Here is a 20,650-nt window from a genome sequence, read left to right as displayed (position 1 = left end):
TCCATTTACTAAAAGTATGAAAGTAAAATTACATTAGCATGGTGGAGATGTAAATGCTTCAACTTTGAAAGATAACTCCTAATCAGATGTTACCATTTTAAGCGAAAAAAAGGGGAATATACCAATTCTTTTCTTGGGTGTAATATACCATGTTAATTAACATATGACCAAATCTATATTTTTTTGGTTTTTGAGGTGATTATATGGCCAATTGAATCGAACATTTTAAAATATTAAATTTACATCCATGGCAAATCAGGTGTCGAAATTTGCATGTCGTTTATAGTATGGAAAAGCATAAGAATTGAACACTTTAATGCATTTTAAAATATTAAATATATATTCATGGCAAATCAGGTGTCGAAATTACACTTAACAGTTTTACTTGTTTCATAAATTTTGTATCAAAGTTGAAGATTCAAGAGAAAAATTCCTTGCCATTTCATAAGGAAAATCTGAAAGCCAACAAGTTGGAATTCTTAGAACCTTTCCTTCAACCTAAAGCAACATTTACACAAGAATTCAATTATCTATCACAAAGTGGGGCTAGTAAAAACATTAAACATATTTGATGTAACAAAATGTTATTCCAATCCAGCTATTGTTTCCTTTCAAAAATACATCTTTCTATGCCAAACTATTCAAGCAAAGAACCAAACTTCATATATATACACCTACTAATATTTGTATCTCATTTCATCATTTGATTGTTCTAATAAGAATAATATCTTCTTTCATTCTTAATTTCTTTAATTTTAGTAGTATAATTGTTACTAATGGGTTCAGAAACCTCAAGATCAGCAGCTTTACTACTCTTGATTATCAATCTAGTCCTCTATGTCATTATTATGATAATTGCTGCTTGGGCTGTAAATCATGGAATCGAAAAATCCCATGAACAAGGTATTACTTCTATGATGATGAGAGTCGAACTCTCGACCATAAGGTTAGGAGGTGGGAGCTCCAACTATTGGGCTCCCACATGATTCTCATTCGTCTCATCTCTATACCAATCCATATATCCATTTACGTGGGTGTATATATATGATAAGAAAATCGAATCATTATTTTCTTTTTTCTATATCTATGAAGCGTCATTTTTTTCTAACACCTTTATATAACATTACTTTGTCTCTTGCACGATATTATTTACTTACGCTGCTCAACATTAATGTTTTTGTGTAGCTAATCCAATAGATTAGTCCCATACAATAATAGCGTAGTTCTTTTATGTAAGAGTTTTTGAGAGAAGTGTTTCATTCATTTTATAACAGTTGAAGTGTTTGTTTTAAAAAGTTCAATATCTTTTTTTCGAGACTAAAAATACGTGTATATATATTATGGTGGTTTTGCAGCTTCTATACTACAAACTCCTGCAAGAATATTCCCAATCTATTTTCCAATGGGAAACATGGCTACTGGATTCTTCATCATTTTCTCTCTCCTAATTGGAGTTATTGGCATAACGACGTCGCTTCTTGGAATGCTTAATGTAATGCAATGGACTGTTGCTAGTTTGTATGCTGCTTCTACCTCTTCTTTGGTGACATGGGCTCTCACACTTCTTGCCATGGGGTACTAATTATATAGCTTTATACTACTATGCTTTATGTATTTCTCTTAACAGCTACTCCCTCTGTTTCAAAATATAAGGCACGCACGATATTTGAGGTCGGATTTTGACCGTTTATTACTCTCAATTTACGTGGAAAAAAATATAAAAAATTAATGTATAATTTTTTTATATCATATTATGAGAGACATTTGTGGTCAAAACAAATTTCCGTAAAGCGTGAATGCCTTATATTTTGAAACGGAGGAAGTAAAAGTTATGTGCATAACAATCCAGATAATGACATGAATGCCCTCGATGATAAACGGCGATGAAAGTCTTTTGTGATGAGTCGGGAGTATTTATGTCTTTTAAATAGTGTCTATTTTCACATATAAAACATGACATGTTATGTTATGTGTCCGTCGAACAATCTTTTATATGATCTGAGGGAGTATATATTTTTTTCTCATGCCAAGTCTTACGAGTTACGACTTACGAGTATATCACCATGATTTTGTTCTTGCAGATTGGCTTCTAAGGAAATTGATATTGGATATACGGATTCTAACTTGGTGAGTAACTCTTCTAGTTTTACCTTTATATTTACATCATAGCTTTAAGATAAAGTTCACATATAGTGGTACAAATATTGCATGGACAACTTAACAAATACTACCCTGTTTTATTGTGTTATCTACCATCTACGTACTATTATAATCCGATATTATATTAATTAAATCACGTCTAAATGATTAAAGATATTAGTTATCGAAATTGTAATTCTGCAAGGTGTTAACTCTTACAATTTTTAGGAAATAGAGAAAGCGTTTACTAAAGAATAAAGCACCAATTACCAAAATATTCTTATCCAATATAAATGGAGTCGTGAGATGGATTATATTACCACATGTGACACAACTATATAAGAAATCTTCTATTTATCTTGAACATACATAACATATTTTAGTTATATGCTTGTTTTTTCTGCTCATTATTATGTTTATGATCCAATAAACTTAATTAAACTTGCATTAATTTTGTTTAACACCAGAGGACTTTGGAAGTAATTATGATAATTGTGAGTGGAACACAATTGCTTTGCACTGGTGCAATCCATGTTACTGCTGAAGATGTTTATGGAACTGCAAGGAGGATGCTTGGTGGTAGAGTGTAAATTTGATCAAGCATGTAATTATTTTTTCTTTTGAAATTTTTAAAAAATTTAGTTATTCTATGTAACCATTATTTTCTTCTTGTAAATGTGAGTGTTACTATGATGAGCTTTATAAAAGAGCCATCAGTCACAAAATTTCTTAAAAAAAATAATGTATAACCGTTTGGTGTTTATTTCTCTCTATTATGATTTGCGTCATGTAAAAAATAAGATTGTTTTTACATTTTTTACAATTACTGTTTCTTAATTTACATCGATTATACAATAAGAAGCACTTGCATACATCAAACGAACTCTTATGATATTATTAACTTTGGTTAATTACGATTATTAGTGAATAATTCATTTTGTGACTTGGTATTTATTCAATTCTTTATTTGAGATAAAATAATTAGTTTCGTAATAAACAAGTAATAGACAAGGTTACATTATTACTCACCATTATATTTGAAGGGAGTATCTAATTTGAACCTATTTGAACTTATTTTTTCTTAAACTTATCTTTTCCCAAGATATAAAGAACAAAAAATTTATAAAACAAACAAGTTGATTCTTTACCCCTTTAAAAATTAAAATATGTGCGCTATTATAATACGAAATCATCTTCAGTATAACGCGTCATACGGTAAATGGTGAAACATTATGAGCAATCTCATAAATATATTATCAATAATCCTATTTGTGCTTATCACTAACCCCATATATACATTAACAACGATCTACGAATGAATAATACGGTGTGCTGTATATAAGAACTTCAAAAAAACTTGAATGGACCAGATTCACAATAACTTATCATGCACGAAAAACCATATAATATAGTCAATTTTCATTTGATATAATCAATTTTCGTTTAATATAATCATTTTTTGTATGATATAATCACCTTTTATATACTCAATTTTCGTATTATACAACCAGTTTTATAACATAGTCAATTTTAATATGATGTTATCATTTTTTCTTCTCATAGAGTCAGTTTTTGTGTATAAAGTTAGTTTCAGACTTTCAGTCTATAATAAATTATTTATGTACCTGATCAACCTGATACGTTTTGTAAGAACTTGCACTTAAATATTGAAAAGAATAAAAGTGTGAATGAATGATGTTTTCCCCCCTTAAATCTAAGTCATGGTTGAATGAATAATGTTCAGTTCAATTCAATTCGATTCGATTCAACTTAACTGTTTTATGCAGCAATTCAATTCAATTCAGCTCAACTCAGTTGTTTTATGTCGAAAAAAACATTGCCCTAAGCTAGGGGAGGACATGATCTTACTCCTGTCGAACATATTTTCAGTTTTACAGCACAAGCGCAGAGAAACAGAAGAAAAAGCCTCCCTAAACCAAAACCAAAGCAACAAAAACAAAACTGTAGAGAGAGAAAGACGAAAGAGAAAGGAAAAACCTTACTGGTTGAGGAGAGAGAAAGAAAGAAAGAGTGGTCTTAGTTATTGTGTGTATTTTTTTTTTTGGAAAGACTTTATAGCAAAAAAAATGGTGAAGATTATTAGACATCTCTTCTCTTCTATACCAAAAAACAACACCATAATTCTTCTTCTTCTCTTCTTCTATTTCTCTTATTATTATTCTCTCTATCCTAAAAAAATTTACCCTTTTTTTCTCTATATTTGCCAATTTACCCTTCAAGTTTCTATCTTTTTTCCCTCTTTCTTCTCTCTCTTTTACCACTACTCTTCTTTCAGCTTTCTCTCTCATTCTCGCCGTTTCTTTGTTATTTCCCTTTTTTTTGGGTTTTGTTGTTTTCATACTTTCTTAAAGTTTCCATCTTCAAGGTAATGTTTCTTGTTACTTCTCTTTAATTTTGGTTTTTCATTTGGTTAATTTGGTTTTTTCTTTGTGTTTTGGCATCTGGGTTTTGTTTATTTGTTTTGTATGATTGAGTAATTTGGTGGGTGTTTGAAGTTTTGGCTGATTTCTGTATGACTGTATTTGTACTTATAAGATTTTATTCATATTTTAGGATCTGGGTTGTGTTTTGTGTTGTTGTATGATCGATTATTTGGTGTGTTTTTGATTATTTGATGATTAGGGTTTTTGCTAATTTTTGTTGATTGAGCTTTGTGTATGATTTGTTATTATTGTCTCCTTGTTGGATTCTTTTACTTCCAATGTTTGCTTGCATTTGGGTGTTGAGGGAAGGAATTTGTGATTCATAATCTTTTATTGGGTTTTCTAGAGTTTCTTAAATTGCTGATTTTGATGTTGATTATGCAATTAGTTATTTTGTTGGGTATATGTAATTTGATTTGTGAACTTCATTGTATCAAATTCAGGTTTTTACTGCTTTTGAAATTTCTGCATTGTTGAGTATATTGCTTTCTACTTTACAGTCACAGTGTAAGTGTTGATATTCAGGTTTTTACTGGCTTTATTTTTGTTTTGTTGAACTGTTGGTGTAAGAGTATGTTTTAAGCACATATTTGATCTTCACACTGATGCATCAATTTTGTAATGCAGTGTTGCATTGATTCTATGGGAATCACTCAATTCGTGTACTAGATAGTAGTGGCCGTATTGGAAGTCTTCTTGATCATATTATTTCCTGAATGGAAGACCTTAATTCTTCTCGATTTGAAGGCATAGGGAACACTGTCAGGAAGAAACGGTCCCATACGTCCAGGCGGCCTCGTCCTGAATCACAACCAAATTCAGATGGCCGTGATATATCATCCTTGTCCTCAACTCCTCCATCTGACGAGATAAAGGCAGGCTCCAGTGAAGATAACAGTGGCGGTGGCCACAGTTCAAGGAGGAAAGAGCTTAGTCTTAGTCAATGTGCATCGAGATTTCCCGGAGCTAGTGGCGTGGATAATGAAATACCTGTTAGAAAGAATAAGAAAGTAGAAGTAGGGCTAAATGAGTTATACAGTGGTTCTAAAGATACTATAGATCAGGGACGGAGTGGCTCGAATCACAAAAGAAGCAGTGAAGGAGTTCTTGCCCCTGCTAATTGGAAACATGCAAGCAGGGTAAAAGAAAGTCCAGAACCACAGAAGACCATGGCGTTAAATCGAAAGACTGACGAGATCCCAGGTCCATCACAGGATGGCTTGGGAAGTGAGAATAAGGTAAAAAAAGTTAAGCTCAAAGTTGGTGGTGTCACACGCACTATTGATGCCAACCCAAAGAGTTCTCGTGCCTTAGATGCTACTGTTGCACGCCAAAAGACGGCCCATAAGGTAGGTGATGCTTACATAGTCCCCCCCCCCCCCCCCCCCCCCTCCAACCATTTGATGTGTGTGTGGCTTCTTATATACATATATATGGTTGACATTTTTACTTGTAAATCTAAATTTTTTATCTTTAATTTGCATTGCCTTACTTTTTGCTTGATGACGGTGCGCGGTGTTTTGAAAATGTTGTAGAAATGGATTTGGTCCGTGGTTATTCTTGTATTTAAGAAGATCATCCCTTGTCTAAATTTGGTATTGATGTAATTATGTCATGTCGTATGCTATTTTCTGTTGACGTGGGAGGCTTATCGTGTTATTCAGTGATTGTATAACTTGAACTTACACTTTTTGCTTTGTCTTTTAGAAATTAAATATTTTCCTTTTAAGCGTGCTCTATAGTAACGGCAACTGCGGCTGTATCTCGCTTTTCCATTGTCGATTTGGTTGTGAATAGCATCTAGGGTTGATGAGAACTATAATTTCTTGTTTTTCAGGACAATATAGAAACTGATAACTCGCCGTCTAGAGAAAAGAAGGGTGGATTACAGGGAATTCCTTGGAAGGACTTCTCCAAAGTGGGCTTTACTCTTAGAAGGGAGGAATCTTCAATGAAGGGGGTCGGGAAGAATAGCTCAGGAAAGCAAGGAGACAAATCTGATTCAGCGCGTAAAAGCAAACGTGCACCCAAGAAGCGGACAGTTGATGGTTTTGATGATGACGAGGACGACGATGAAATTAGATACTTGGAAAAACTAAAGAATGCTAAATTCTTTACTGGATTGGGAGAGGATGATGAAGAATCTAGCAGAAAGCACAGAAGATTATCTAAGTTTTCAGGAAATATTCCTCACAATTCAGATCTTGTTGCTTCGTCAAGGTTAGGTAAAGATGGAAAGAAAAGATCGCCATCTGGGGACACTGACTATGAGGAAGAGGATGAAATATCTGATGGCGAGCCTGATGGCAAAAAGAGAAAGAAAGCGAGGAAGGAACCTGTTGAAGCACTTGCTGAGCCTAAACGCGAACTAACTCTCACAACTCGTCAAAGGGCACTTCAAGGAAGAGATGCCTCTGTACCTGGTGGAAGTGTGGTCGAATTTCCAAATGGATTACCTCCGGCACCACCTAGGAGTATGAGTTTTGATTTTTTCCTCTGTTTACAATCATCCCAAGAGTAAACTTTTTAATTTTTAGATCCATTAATTAATTATCTCTTGACATAATGTGGTCCACAGAACAAAAGGAGCAGCTTTCAGAAGTGGATCAACAATTGAAGAAAGTTGAGGCTGCTCAGAGACGTAAAATGCAAAATGAGAAGGCAGCTAGGGAATCAGAGGTTCTTTATACTCCTCTTTTGCTACTTATACGTCTCATGGACATTATTTAAGTTAGCTGAGCATGGATTTGTTGTTACAGGCTGAGGCAATTAGAAGAATACTCGGTCAAGACTCCAATAGGAAAAAGCGGGAGGAGAAAAAGAAGAAGCGTGTAAAAGATCTTGCCGAGGTATTAGATAGTCTATGCTCAAGTAACTTCCCTCACTTGACAGTTGTATAACTTGCAAGAGATTATTGATAAGATTGTTTGTTGCAGGGGAAAGCTGCTGATGAACTTATGCGTGCAGCAAATACTATCAGATATGTTATGGGACCTAGTGGGACAACTGTTACCTTTCCGAATGAAATGGGCCTGCCTAGTATTTTTGACTCAAAAACATGCAGGTATATTTCTCCTTTTCCTGTTCTATACTCAGTTTTCTTGAAGCTGTATGTAGTAGTCGGACTTTTAGTGTGTATGTGGTACACAAATGCAACTTTGGTGCTGAATCAACTGTTTCTATGCAAATATATTTTCGTCTTCTCATTTTAATGGATAAAGAAGATCCCAAGTCCCAACGTCACATGTAAAACCTAAGTGTGAAAGTTGGGAGACAACCGTTTAAGATACATTTTAGTGATCATGGTAAGAGTTGGTCTTTAGTAGCGAGTACTGAGTAGTAAGCTAGTAGATATTAGATCGTGTAGACGTATCTGATATATTGAAAATGTTCACTATAGGTTTGTGGTTGAGGCATCCATCACTAATCAGTCACTTCTTATGAGTATTTGAAACCGTTGTCTAGGATATTCTACTCACTTCTCTCATTTGCTGTTTTGATATGCTATGTGCTAAGAAGGCCTTTGAGATATCCTGTGCCAGTTTGAAAGCATGTAGTTATTGTGTTTATGCTCTTTGGAGCTTGATCTTGTGTTGTAGATTGCCATGATCAAGCCTGTGCTCCTGTGCCTGTGTCCGACACAGTATCCAACTCCTTAAATAGATGCAACTGCTTCTGTCTGATACTTGATTATATATCATGTCTTAAGTTGCTCAATAGTTGCAACACTTACTTTGACACTATTCATATATTAACGTTCAGTCGATGATCATAAATGTAAATATCAATAAGAATGTTATTATATAAAATGTTATTGGACTACTCTTATGTAAATGGTCAAAATTATGTGTTGGCAAAAGTGTCAAAATGTTGCAATTATGAAAGAGCGGAGGAAGTAGATAATTAAGAATAAAAGTCAAATTTAATTTTTGTTTTGGTAAATGGTAAGTGTGGAATTCAGCTTAATTTTTTGTATTTAGAATCTTTACATAATTCTTTATCCCATGTACAACACTTTTAATGAGTTCAACACTTCCAAGAGTTTGTATCATATCACATTATCACGAGTTGTTCCCCTTCTCTCATTTGTTTTTCTTTTGGGTTTCAAGAAAATGCTTCTTACTAGCTGCTTTACGTCTTTCTGGTTTTTTTCTTTTTTGCGGGATGGATTATCAGTTATCCTCCGCCACGAGAAAAATGTGCTGGCCCTTCGTGTATGAATCCGTACAAATATAGAGATTCGAAGACGAAGCTGCCGCTTTGCAGTCTCCAATGCTACAAGGCAATTCAGGGTAATGTGCAAAGTCAAGCTGCTACCTGCTGATCTATAGAAATATGTACTTCCATGTGTTACTGAACACATATCCTGTCTCAGCTGGTTTACTCTTGCAAGATGTATATCACCTGCTCATATTTTTCATATGTACTATATGAAGAGCCAGGCCATTTGGAGAACTTTTCTCCACCGAACATGAAAGCAGCGGGCGGTATTATGGTAAATCCACCCACACCAATTCCGCTATGTTTTCGTGTTTGGTGGAGAACAAGAGCCAGGCCATTTGGAGAACTTTTCTGCACCGAACATGAAAGTAGCGGGCGGTATTATGGTAAATCCACCCACACCAATTCCGCTATGTTTTCGTGTTTGGTGGAGAACAAGTTCTCTATTTAGCCTTTATACCTTTAGACGCCCACATCCCCCATAGAAGTAAATCCGAAACAATATGGTAGTTTTTTTTTCCCCTGTATGTATATCTATAGAAATAATTAGCTATGTCCATGAAAAATTGTGCTGAGATTTTTCAGCATATGGAATGAATTGTGTTGCTTTGTCAGTGTAGTAGTACTAATTGTTGATCTTTATACGCTATGGGCCCAATTTCACTTGTAATCTTTATATCTCATGGGCCCATTTCACCGACTTATTATCATTATACTTCCTCCGTTTTTTTTAATAAGTGCAACATAGAGAAGTGAGAATATCAAGAAAGGTACAGAGATAAAGTTGGGACAACAATAATATATAGTAATTCAAGTGATAAAACAAAAAAGTTATGAATCCCTTTGTTTTTTGGGTGGCATATTTGTAATAATATTGAACTTTTATACCATTTTGAACTTGATTGTACTTATTGTGACTGTTCCAAATAAGGAAAGTATTGCACTTATTAAAAAACAGAGGTAGTATTTCTTGAGCCAATTTCACCGATTTGTTAACCTAGTGACTTATTTTATTTCTATCATATTCCCTTCGGTTTTTATTATATATTTTTTCAATCGAATGTAAAATAGGCGGTATAATTTTAGTTATTTGATCATCATTAAGGGCACACATGCAATTTTGACCGCTATCGTTATACAAAATATTCTACAATTAGTTTATAGTATATACAATACATTCCCTTTGGACATGAGCACGAACGTCCAAAATGGCAAAATAAAGTTGTCACCACTAGTTTGAGCTTCACACCACCTTAATTAGCTATATACATTGCTACAAGATTAAAGAAAAGGGGGAATAAAAGGACATAAAAAGAGGGATTATCAAGCTAAAGAGGTTTTGAATTCTTTTTGGTCAAAAACATTATTGTTTCTAATGAAATCTAGCTCATTAAGTTCATCAAAGAAATCATTGTTTTGTTGTAAATATTGGTCATCTACTACGTCGAAGTTATTTTGCGAGTCGAAAGGGGTAATATTGTCAAAAGAAACTACATAAGGCTTTTCTTCATGTTGTTTTTCCATCTTTGTGGTATCATTTGAGCAATAGGTTGGAGATTGTATGTAGTGGAAATGACCTTGTTGACCTTGATCATTAGGAGTATTTTCAACATTGCCCTTGTTGTCATTGCTTGATTGTTCTTGTTTGGGTCTAGAATGGGCCTTATTGATTTGGGCTTGGAATTGGGCCTTTTTCTTTGGAGATTTGTGGGTTTGAGTTGAGGTTGGGCTTTGTGGACTTTGGGTTGGGTGGTTATGGGCTGAGAAGTAAGTGATTATGAGAATTGAAGCATCTTCTTTGCACCTCTCTACTTGTTTCTTAGCTAAACAGCCCTTTGATGTGCTGCATCGGTAATAACCCCTGCATTATCAAGAAAAGAAAATATGAAAATTTTATAATATCTCTAATATATATGCAAACTCTTGGGGACTTTGTGTAAAGACAAACTATCGCTAAAAAACATGCATTACAATTACATTCATGCATAACGTGCATATAAGACTAGTTGTTAGATAATGTAAGCTCTCCATTCTGGAGTGATTTTTATTGATTATATCTATTGTGAAAATACAAGTTATTAGTCCTGATTGTATTAATAAACCTAATAAGAAAAAAACACTATTATACAAAATATATCCTATTATGAATTATTACTGGAAAAAACATTCTATTCTTTATCAATAATAAAGAAAGATAATTTATTTGGTTGAAATTCCCACTTGAATTAAACAAAAAGTTGGACAAAGAAATAGGATATTTTCATTCTAAAAAGAAAAAAAATTATTTACCCACTTCCATTTTTTTTTTTTTGGAAAAATAAAAATATCAGAATTTCTAGTATAAGAAAAATATAGATAATACAATATACTATAACTCAAGAAACTATTAATGGAAACTCAAAAAAAAAATAAAAAATAAAAAGAAGACGATATCTTACAAAACCAACTGTAATTACTAACTTTGGATAAGGAGATCCTTTGACGAGCTTTTGTCCATATTTTCTCCAAGAGTAAGAGTCAGAAGGAGGCCCATTTTTCTTTAATTGTGAATCACCCTTTTCTGCTTCAAGCTTAATTTTCACCACTTTTTTCTCATCCTGCATCTTTCTGAATCAAACAAAGAAAATAATTAAGAGAAATTAATTACTTAACATAACAAAAATATTCATTATTATAGCTTAGTTGCATGCATCGTGCTAAGTCAACATTTCAAAAAAAAAAGGGGCAAAGTGCGAGGGTTTATCCTTGCATGTTAGCAAAAAGAAAGATCTCCTTTCATCCCAAGTCAAAACTAAGCTAGTAACGTGACAACTAAATTCAAACTAGTAACGTGACAACTAAATTCGAAAAGATGATGGTAGTACTTAATTACATGCAAATACGTGCACGTTAACTGATAAAGTCTGATAGAGTGGTACCCAAAACCTGAGATCGAATAATCTTGCCCACATTACTACCTTGAACATCATGTAACCAATAAACAAAAACAATGACATGCAAATTAAGAACTAATTTAACCAACCTTTTGTTAGAAGCTTGATTACTAGATATGGAACTATCCTTCCATATTTTTGGAGAGGTAGAATTTGAAGCACCATTCATTGTAAGATAGCTTTTTAGTTGATTTTTCTTATTATGCATGCAAACTAAACACTCATACTTTGACTCTCAAATCACAAAAACATGCATGTATGTATGTATATTTAAGAGAGTTTAGTAGTGATTAGCACAGAGTAATCGAAATCTTAAATTTCTTAGTCAAGAGAGAGAGTGAGAGCAAAGAGATGATAACATAATACTATGCATTATTATTCGTTTTGTTTTGCTGAGTCCCCCACCCCACTCACACATTTAATATGCATACTACTATACTAGAAGTTCTAGACACTTCTATATGATTAATTCTCATATTTTACTAGTATATAAGAAAAAAAATATTATTTATGTATTTTCTACGTACGTTTTTAAATAAATATACGTAATATTTAGATTTTTACACTATTTGTTAACTTTATTTATAGTTTCTACACTATTTGCATATGTATATAAAATAATATTATTATTGTTAGTGTGTAATGGTTTTTTAATGAGTGTTAATGTATATTTTTATAATATCCACTTTTTACATGTTTTTTACTAATAAATAACTAGAGGTATTAATTATCAGACTTGTGCGTTGGTTGATAAATGTAAAAGTCAAGCTGTTGTATGCATTTACTTAAAAGCAGATGAAGTATAACTATTGACTATAAATTAGCTAGCAAGAGAGAATTTTTCCAAGTAGATTGAAGATTGAATATTTTTGAAAAAAATCATCCCCAAGATTGATGAAAACAAACAAATTTTGAAATGATAAATTACAATGCAAGTACATACATTGGAATAAGGAAAAAAAATTACCTAATAAGGAACAAAAAAACACACACACATCCAAACAAGCACATAGCTCCATCTTTGATCGAACCATGTAAATTGCTTACTTGATAGAATAAGGTGCAATATATACCCAAAGGTTTCATCTAAAAGGAAGGGGATAACGAAACCTCGAAGATAAGGAAGCGAAAGCTCAATCTGCCCAACACCTTCATCTCGTTGAGCCAAAGACACAAGTCACACAAATCCCTACTCCCAAGCATACAAGTAGGTAGTAGCCGAAGTTCGAATTTATGATCTCTAATTAACAAGCTAAGGTGAGTTCTCCACCACCTCCATCCAAGCTTGGGTGGTAAACTTTGAAAACATGGGGTGCCTGGTAATTAAGAGGAAAATGATTGAAAGGAATCTTATAGACGTATACTACATTAACGTACATTGGATAAAATAATTGTTATATTATAAACAATCTTTCTGTGCACTAATTAAGAAGAAGCTGGTCACCAAGTCACCAACATGGCAACATACATAACCAATTATATGAATTCTCCTTATAATAAGTTTGGTGTAAGTTTAAGAAAGGTGCGTCAATAGTCTTTATCATGTCTTGAAAAAGTTAAGAGGATACCAAAATATTAAGAATATATTATTGACTGGTTAAACAAGCAAAGTTCATATTTTCTTTTTAAGTACTTCTGAAGTTACCAATGTTTTCATGTTAAGTATAACCATCTTTTTTCTTAAATATTCCTTGCATATATAATTATCCATTAATATTTGAAATCAAAATTAAGAAAAGAATTGCATAAAATATAATAAGTATGTATGATTTAGGACACATTCGCTATCATTTTAAAGTTATAAAAATTAATCTAGTTTTCTTAAAATTAATTACACCATTCCATAAAAACGAATAAATTCATGATTATATTATCCTAGCTTTCAAAATTTGTACACATCCTTCCATTTGAAGATTAGATATCTCATAATACATCACTTGAAACCAATCAGTTATGCATTACCAAATAATAGTGACTTGCCAACTTCCAAAATAAGATTCTACTTCAGTCCAAAATCCAAATAATGTATATGGTTCATAATCAATCCGAAATTAGTATTCACATTGTTTATTTTAATCTACAAGAGGTCGATATACCTATTATAAATCAAATCATCGTGATTATAAAAGGACTCTGTATTAATTATATTTTCTTACTCTCTTTTACTTTAGATAAAATTAGAATAAAAAAATTCATCTTAAACCATTTATTATATAGGATAGTTGATATTCGATCTAAAAATGTTAATAATTTGAACCATTAATATCTTCGAAAAACATTACGAATATAGCAAGCCAATCAGCAACATATTAGCTTCTTGTGATAAGATGAATAATTCTTAGGACCTATCTATTGGTAGAATACATCTATGATTGGTTATTGATCAATAAAATACAAACTAATTAAAATATATAATACCATGTCATTAGGTCTACTATAATAGTTCCAGATGTATATCTTAATACCATAAATAATTGATCTTATGATTTCTTCTAAATTAATTAATAAATAAATGTTTCCTTGTAACAAGATGTTAACAACAATGCTAGTAAAGCATCACATGATTAGATACAAATGCAAATCAATTATTAATTAACCATTATGGATATGTTACAGATAGATTATGAATCAAGAATCAAATATATTACTAACTTAATTATAAATTTAACCCAAATTATTTAGTATTATTCCTTCACTAATTTTATATGATTATGATTGTAAGTCAACTAACATCTAGTCGTGGCAACCACCTTTACCAGCTACCTTACCAAACTTCATTTCATTTATAAACTTTACAAATTCAATCTTCATTTTTGATCCAAATTCCAAATTTTTTTGTTGGGAAATTTTGTGTTATTTGTCACATATACTTTCTTTCTTTCTTTGTGATCAAAAATCATCAAAAAAAAAAAAAATTATGGGTTGGATTTTATGGAAAAAGAAGGTTGAAATTTTAGGAAAATTTGAGATAATTGATTATTATCCAAGTTTTGTAGAACCATTTTATGTGATTTCAATAACTCTTCTTAGCCTTCTTTTACCATTATCATTTTTGCTAATAGCAAGATTATCAAGTGCACAATATATCTTGTCATTAGCTTCAATATCTCCTCCTAAACACTTAATTTTCTCTGTTTTTCTATACACTAATCCAAATCTCCTACATGCTCTTGTGTATGTAATTAGTTTAGCAGCTTTAATCCATGCTTTAACGGGCCGAATTAGCCTAATAAGTGAGCTACCGGGGCCTATTTTTAGGCCACGTGTACACGCCGCGTGGATCTTTCTATGCACCTTACAAGTGTGTGTTGGATTAGGTATTGAGGCCACTATTAAGGCAGGGGTTGATGGGGCCGGATTTGGTGATGGGCGGTCTATGTTAAGTAAGTTGGTTTTTTTTTTGGGACTACATGAAACTATGATACATTGGTCTAGGACCATTGTACGACCCGTGGTGGACGACACAATCTTTGGTGGGGCCCGCGAGGAGCGATTGCTCGAGAGGTGGGCCCTCGCGGCGTGTTATGGAGCGTTGTCGTGGTGGAGGTTGAGGGATGAGGTGGACTCATTGGTTGTTTTGGTGGAGGTTAAGAGAGAAATGATGATGAAAGTTGGGTTGGGTGATTTTCTTGGGTTGTGGTTGTATTATTTGATTGTTGCTATTGGAATGGCTAGGATTATCAAGGCAATTATGTGGTTATGTATTAATGTTTTTAGTAGGAGAATAACAAATGATCAAGATTATGATATGGAGCTCATCAAAGAAGATGAAGATAAAGTTTAATCTTAGTAATTTGTATTGTGTTTCAAACTATTTTTATTTTTCTTTTTATTATTCCTTTGGATTTTATTCATAGCTATTTTCCTTTTCTCAAAAGTTTTTTCTTATCTTGTATCACATACACCTTTTTGAGAAGTTGTAAATGTAATTACATGAAGTAATACAAATGTAGGACCTGTTCTCTTTTAGCTTATTTTCAGTTCAATTCAGTTAAGTTCAATTCAGTTCAGCTCAGCTCTGAACAATACTTTTACTCTCACATATCACTATTCATTTCAGTTCAATTCAATTCAGTTCAACTGTTTTATGCCAAAAAGAACATACCCGTAGTTTAATTTGACTGGAAATAGATTTTGTAGCGGAAAAATCCACATACACTACAGGGCTCAACCATGAACGGTTGTCTTTATTAGGTTCCAACTATCAGTAATCCAGTTGCAGACCCAACTATGTTATGACTCGTTTTTGCGTGGGCGAAGTTTACCTATTATTGGCTGAGGCAGTCCTTTTGTAGCTAATGATTTGACAAACTTTAGCTCTTAAAGGTTGATACTGATGGATTATTGCGTATAGATGTTACTTACATCTGAGTTGAAAACTGAGATAGGGTAGATGTTTGGTAAAGTTGTATTTGGTGGTTTCTTGTTAAGCAATAGGTAAAGCAATATATATGCACTTCTAATCTCTTGGGGAATGAATTATGAGACTTCAACAGCAAGGATTGATGCATTGGTAATGCATGAAAGAAAAGTATAGTGGAGTTCCATTCTATCCTCAATGTAAATTATGGTTGGAGTAATGGAAGATGTTTATTAGAATGTCAATAATATGATTGTCATTGAAAATAAAGATATCTGAAATTTAGATATCAAGATTTTCTCTGGTAGAAAAGAATATTATGTGAGAGATATATTAGAAAAAAATATTAAGTACAGGAAACTGATTATTTGGTGGGTTGAGTTGAGATGCGATAATTGGGTACAAATTCGCATGCAAAATAATGCTGGTGTATTGTGTTGGATAGGTTTCGAGTCGGTTAGTGTGTTGGTAATAGGGATGTCAATCCAGTTTTGATCCGATCATAGTCCAATCTGCTATGAGAAAAAACATCCAGGCAAATTCCGCTAAAAAAATTTCGCATCCGACTCCGAGTCGGAGTAGGGTCGGAGTCGGATCTCATAAAAAATCCGACACCTCCGACTCCGACATAATCCAACTCCGACTTTGAGACAATTAGTCTTATTTTTTAATATTAATGTATATGTATGTATATTCTCACCTTGATTTTAACTTTCAAGGCAGTTGGTCTTAGTTTATTTTGAAAGGCGTTCCTATTAAAAGAAAGATGCGTAGGTAAAGGTGCCACATGACATGACATTCTCCAATGTAGTATGTATGTGTCACGTGACAATTGACACATTTATCAAACTTATAATACATATGCTTATGATATCATTTAAAAATATTATATACTTTTATTAGACATCAATCTTACCCATATATATACTCAATTCGATAATGGATCACCCTTATATTCTAGACCCTATAAACCTTATGACCTATATAAATAGCTAAATCTAATATAAAACTCTAATCTATTATCTAGTGTAGTTATGTGTGTACTATAATAATTGTACACAAATTATTAAAAGAGAAGGTCTAATTTTAATACTTCCTCCGTTTTTTATTAGATGTTACACTTTTCAAATCACGGACTCCTAGGTAATTTTTGGAGTGGAGAGAGATAGAGAGAATGAAAAACAAAAGGGCCCCATGTGAACATGTGATAGGAGAGAGATAGAGAGAAGTTATTACCTAAAATAAAAGTGTAACATCTAATTTAAAATTTCCTAAAATAGAAAGTGTAACATCTAAAAAAAACGGAGGAAGTATAAAAGTTAACTTAAGGCATGTTCTATTCGACATAAAACAACTGAATTGAACTGAATTAAATTGAACTGAACTGAATTGAATTGAACTGAAATGAATAGTGATATGTGAGAGTAAAAGTATTATCCAGAGCTGAACTGAACTGAAAATAAGCGAGAGATAACAGACCCTTAATCACCAAATGGATTAAACTAGTCACTGAATGAAATCAAACTCTTCGCTATTGGGCTCAATCTTTAAACTAGCTCAATCTCGGTTTGGGTTGTTAATACCCCTAATCTAACCCCTCCTTAACCCCTAAATCTTCAATTCTCATAGAAGGTGTGTAATTTTTCGCTAACCCTGCGATTGAAGGAAAATTCCCTCTCTTCCTACAGTCATATTCAGATATTCTCATACGCAAATTCTTCACTCATACGCTAATTCCAAAGCTCGAATTGCAGGTTGTTGTTTTCTTCCTTAGATGAATCTACTTGTTTTGTTGCGAAATTTGGTGTGAAATTGCGATTTTTAAGTTCTACTTCATGTGATTGGTTTTATGCGGTTGTTATTGTTTGTTTCATGAATTCAACTTATTTTTTCTTTATCTCATATATGTTATTTCATGTTTTTAGGGATAGGATAATTTACATGTTATAAACTTATGATTCGAATGAATTTCTGGTATAACTTGTTAATTCATGTTTGTTTGTTTGTTTCATGGAACTAAATGATAAGAAAATTTATGTTACAATTTGTAAATACGCATATTTGTGTTCACTTGTTCTTGTTTGATTTCATCAGATCAATTTTTCAAGTGTTGTGGCTGGAAATCAGGCCTCTAATATGACTGCTTTTTTTGGTGAACAATGAAACATAACTTATATAGGTCAGATGTTAAGTCATACAATTGAGATAACTAGGGAGTTGAGGAAGATTTCTAGCTACATTCATACTAAGATTCATCTTGCTGCGATGGCGAATTGGCGATTAAGTCCACAATGTTGTTTAGTTAGATGATCTCCATTTCATATGAAGTCTTGCATATTTCGCGATGCAAAGCACATTAAATTATAAGTCCTCAACTCCTCAATGCTTTCTATGAAGTGGAATTGGAAGTCTGGTCTGGTTTGGGATCGGGATTGACTCATCGAGTCTCTACTCTCCAAGTCTTAGGTGTGAAGATTTCTAGCTACATTCATACTAAGATTCATCTTGCTGCAATGCTTCGCCATTAAGTCCACAATTCTGTTTAGTTAGATGATCTCCATTTCATATAAAGTCTTGCATATTTCGCGATGCAAAGCACATTAAATTATAAGTCCTCAACTCCTCAATGCTTTCTATGGAGTGGAATTTGGCAGTCTGGTCTGGTTTGGGATCGGGATTGACTCATCTAGTCTCCACTCTCCGAGTCTTAGGTGTTGTGCTGTCGAGGTTCCTGTCCCCTTAGCAGTGAAGAGCCTAGGACTAATAGGCAGGCAAACATTATGTTATGGAGAGAGGTTTTCTTATCAAGTAGTCCAACCAAGATCTTTATACACGGATTGGTAGACCGATAGATTCTATACCAACTTGTCAAATATGCTTTCGCCTTTTGGCTTTTTGCAATTTTTCTGTTTTTCTTTCAGGTTTTATGTTCTTTTCTCTAAAGTGGAACTGTGGAAGGATTTTGTTTCTGGAACGATAAAACTTCCCTTCTCACTGTATGTGTGATTTTAATTTTTTTTTTCAGGAGTTAGGTCTGTTTTCTAAGAGATGAGTATAAGGGGAGGGAGTTTGGGCCTCAAGCGGAAGCGCCCAGGCTTAGATGGACCTTCAAAGGAGTTAACAAGTGATGAGCGTAATATACACGATCTGATTAAAAGCAAAGGAGATATGGGTATATGGAAGGGAGACATTAGAAAAGAGCTGAATATTGCTAACGCAAAGATAGTTGATAATTGCGTTAAGTCCCTCCAAGGAAAGCAATTGATCAAAGAAGTGCCTAATGTTCAAGCCAAAGCAAAGAAACGGCTAATGGCTATAGAGTTTGAGCCCTCAACGGAGCTAACTGGTGGTGTATGGTATCAAGACGGGTTGCTTAATGAGGATCTGATCAAAGGGCTGAAGAAATTCTGTTTATATAGACTTAGTAAACGGAAGATTGCAACAGCAGATGGAATTCGCCACGAGATTAAGAGTCATAAGGGGGTAGAGATGTCAGTTGAACAGGTGAAGGAGATACTTGATAATTTGGTTTTAGAAAAAGAGATTAGTAGATTGAAGGGTAACGGAATTGGGGAGTTGACTTCATTTCCTATCAATGCCGATTGTTATAAGTTCAAACCACAGAACACAAAAGTAGGAGCTTTCGCTGTGATACCATGTGGTGTTTGCCCTCGTATCAACCATTGTGCTCCTGACGGCATCATCTCCCCAATAAGCTGTACATACTACTCTAAGTGGTTGGAATTTTGAAAGTTAATTGAGTTGCCGATTTTCTTTAGATTTTCAGCTTTTATCTCTCTTGCAACAGAATTGAAGATCTTTTTACTAAACCTTAATATATATATCTAACAATAATCTTTTCAATCAGAGGATTGCTTTAGTGATCTTTTTTTCTATATGCCTGCGAGGCTGCAACCAGCAGTTCAGGATGTTAGCCCAATTACTTGAAAGTGCTTCATTTTTTGTATTCACAACACTAGTTATTGGAGCAACATCATGAGTGTATGGAATACATTACTTGCTATAATTTTGTGTTGAACTGTGGTAAATGATATAAGTGCTATGCTGGTTGCCTGGTCCTGAACATTGAAGCTTGAATTTTTGAACCCACTCAGTACCTTGTGAGTTTGTGACTGCGTCAAGCACCTTTATGTTCGTTTCGAAGCTGTTATGAAGGAGTATAGACCTTTATGTTCGTTTCGAAGCTGTTACGAAGGAGTATAGACCTTTATGTTCGTTTCGAAGCTGTTACGAAGGAGTATATACCTTTATGTTCGTTTCGAAGCTGTTACGAAGGAGTATAGACCTTTATGTTCGTTTCGAAGCTGTTACCAAGGAGTATAGACCTTTATGTTCGTTTCGAAGCTGTTACCAAGGAGTATAGACCTTTATGTTTGTTTCAAAGCTGTTACGAAGGAGTATAGACCTTTATGTTCGTTTCGAAGCTGTGACGAAGGAGTGTGCTATCCGCATTATGTTCCACACTCCCTCTATACAGAACCAGAGAAGCTTTTCTACTTAAAACAAATACTCTTACTTAAGAATACTGCTGC

General features: G+C 33.5%; 5 protein-coding genes across 5 annotated transcripts; 4 read left to right on the top strand and 1 right to left on the bottom strand.

Moving 5' to 3' along the window:
- The first annotated feature begins 684 nt into the window (after positions 1-684).
- Positions 685-2,902, top strand: LOC104894777 (hypothetical protein). Its single transcript, XM_010681093.4, has 4 exons — positions 685-903; positions 1,356-1,575; positions 2,082-2,127; positions 2,607-2,902. Exons 1-4 carry the CDS (start codon positions 777-779, stop codon positions 2,727-2,729), a joined length of 516 nt encoding a protein of 171 aa, XP_010679395.2. The 5' UTR covers positions 685-776; the 3' UTR covers positions 2,730-2,902.
- Positions 2,903-4,055: 1,153 nt separating this feature from the next.
- LOC104894776 (hypothetical protein) lies at positions 4,056-9,418 on the top strand. Its single transcript, XM_010681092.4, has 7 exons — positions 4,056-4,525; positions 5,211-5,932; positions 6,421-7,057; positions 7,162-7,262; positions 7,343-7,432; positions 7,520-7,647; positions 8,760-9,418. The coding sequence occupies exons 2-7, from the start codon at positions 5,300-5,302 to the stop codon at positions 8,905-8,907; spliced, it is 1,737 nt and encodes a 578-aa protein (XP_010679394.1). The 5' UTR covers positions 4,056-4,525; positions 5,211-5,299; the 3' UTR covers positions 8,908-9,418.
- A 586-nt stretch (positions 9,419-10,004) lies between these two features.
- On the bottom strand, positions 10,005-11,517 carry LOC104894775 (probable WRKY transcription factor 65). Its single transcript, XM_048637658.1, has 2 exons — positions 11,265-11,517; positions 10,005-10,665 (listed from the first exon to the last, which is right to left on the bottom strand). Exons 1-2 carry the CDS (start codon positions 11,405-11,407, stop codon positions 10,128-10,130), a joined length of 681 nt encoding a protein of 226 aa, XP_048493615.1. The 5' UTR covers positions 11,408-11,517; the 3' UTR covers positions 10,005-10,127.
- A 3,007-nt stretch (positions 11,518-14,524) lies between these two features.
- Positions 14,525-15,711, top strand: LOC104894851 (uncharacterized). Its single transcript, XM_019249818.3, has one exon. It carries the CDS (start codon positions 14,655-14,657, stop codon positions 15,519-15,521), a length of 867 nt encoding a protein of 288 aa, XP_019105363.2. The 5' UTR covers positions 14,525-14,654; the 3' UTR covers positions 15,522-15,711.
- Positions 15,712-17,688: 1,977 nt separating this feature from the next.
- Positions 17,689-19,964, top strand: LOC104894774 (probable DNA-directed RNA polymerase III subunit rpc6). Its single transcript, XM_010681090.4, has 2 exons — positions 17,689-17,851; positions 19,123-19,964. The coding sequence occupies exon 2, from the start codon at positions 19,146-19,148 to the stop codon at positions 19,845-19,847; it is 702 nt and encodes a 233-aa protein (XP_010679392.2). The 5' UTR covers positions 17,689-17,851; positions 19,123-19,145; the 3' UTR covers positions 19,848-19,964.
- The last annotated feature ends 686 nt before the right edge of the window (positions 19,965-20,650 follow it).

This window comes from Beta vulgaris, chromosome 5 (genome assembly GCF_026745355.1).
Source record: "Beta vulgaris subsp. vulgaris cultivar EL10 chromosome 5, EL10.2, whole genome shotgun sequence".
NCBI lineage: Eukaryota > Viridiplantae > Streptophyta > Magnoliopsida > Caryophyllales > Amaranthaceae > Beta > Beta vulgaris.
This window is presented reverse-complemented; position numbering and strand designations above follow the sequence as displayed.

Excerpts from the sequence above, each read along its gene's own strand:
- LOC104894777 (XM_010681093.4), top strand. The coding sequence starts at position 777 with ATGGGTTCAGAAACCTCAAGATCAGCAGCTTTACTACTCTTGATTATC. Across the intron at positions 1,576-2,081 it reads CTCACACTTCTTGCCATGGG|ATTGGCTTCTAAGGAAATTG; the intron begins GTACTAATTATA and ends TTGTTCTTGCAG. Across the intron at positions 2,128-2,606 it reads GATATACGGATTCTAACTTG|AGGACTTTGGAAGTAATTAT; the intron begins GTGAGTAACTCT and ends GTTTAACACCAG.
- LOC104894776 (XM_010681092.4), top strand. The coding sequence starts at position 5,300 with ATGGAAGACCTTAATTCTTCTCGATTTGAAGGCATAGGGAACACTGTC. Across the intron at positions 5,933-6,420 it reads GCCAAAAGACGGCCCATAAG|GACAATATAGAAACTGATAA; the intron begins GTAGGTGATGCT and ends CTTGTTTTTCAG. Across the intron at positions 7,433-7,519 it reads GTGTAAAAGATCTTGCCGAG|GGGAAAGCTGCTGATGAACT; the intron begins GTATTAGATAGT and ends TGTTTGTTGCAG.
- LOC104894775 (XM_048637658.1), bottom strand. The coding sequence starts at position 11,407 with ATGCAGGATGAGAAAAAAGTGGTGAAAATTAAGCTTGAAGCAGAAAAG. Across the intron at positions 10,666-11,264 it reads AAAGGATCTCCTTATCCAAA|GGGTTATTACCGATGCAGCA; the intron begins GTTAGTAATTAC and ends TTGATAATGCAG.
- LOC104894851 (XM_019249818.3), top strand. The coding sequence starts at position 14,655 with ATGGGTTGGATTTTATGGAAAAAGAAGGTTGAAATTTTAGGAAAATTT.
- LOC104894774 (XM_010681090.4), top strand. The coding sequence starts at position 19,146 with ATGAGTATAAGGGGAGGGAGTTTGGGCCTCAAGCGGAAGCGCCCAGGC.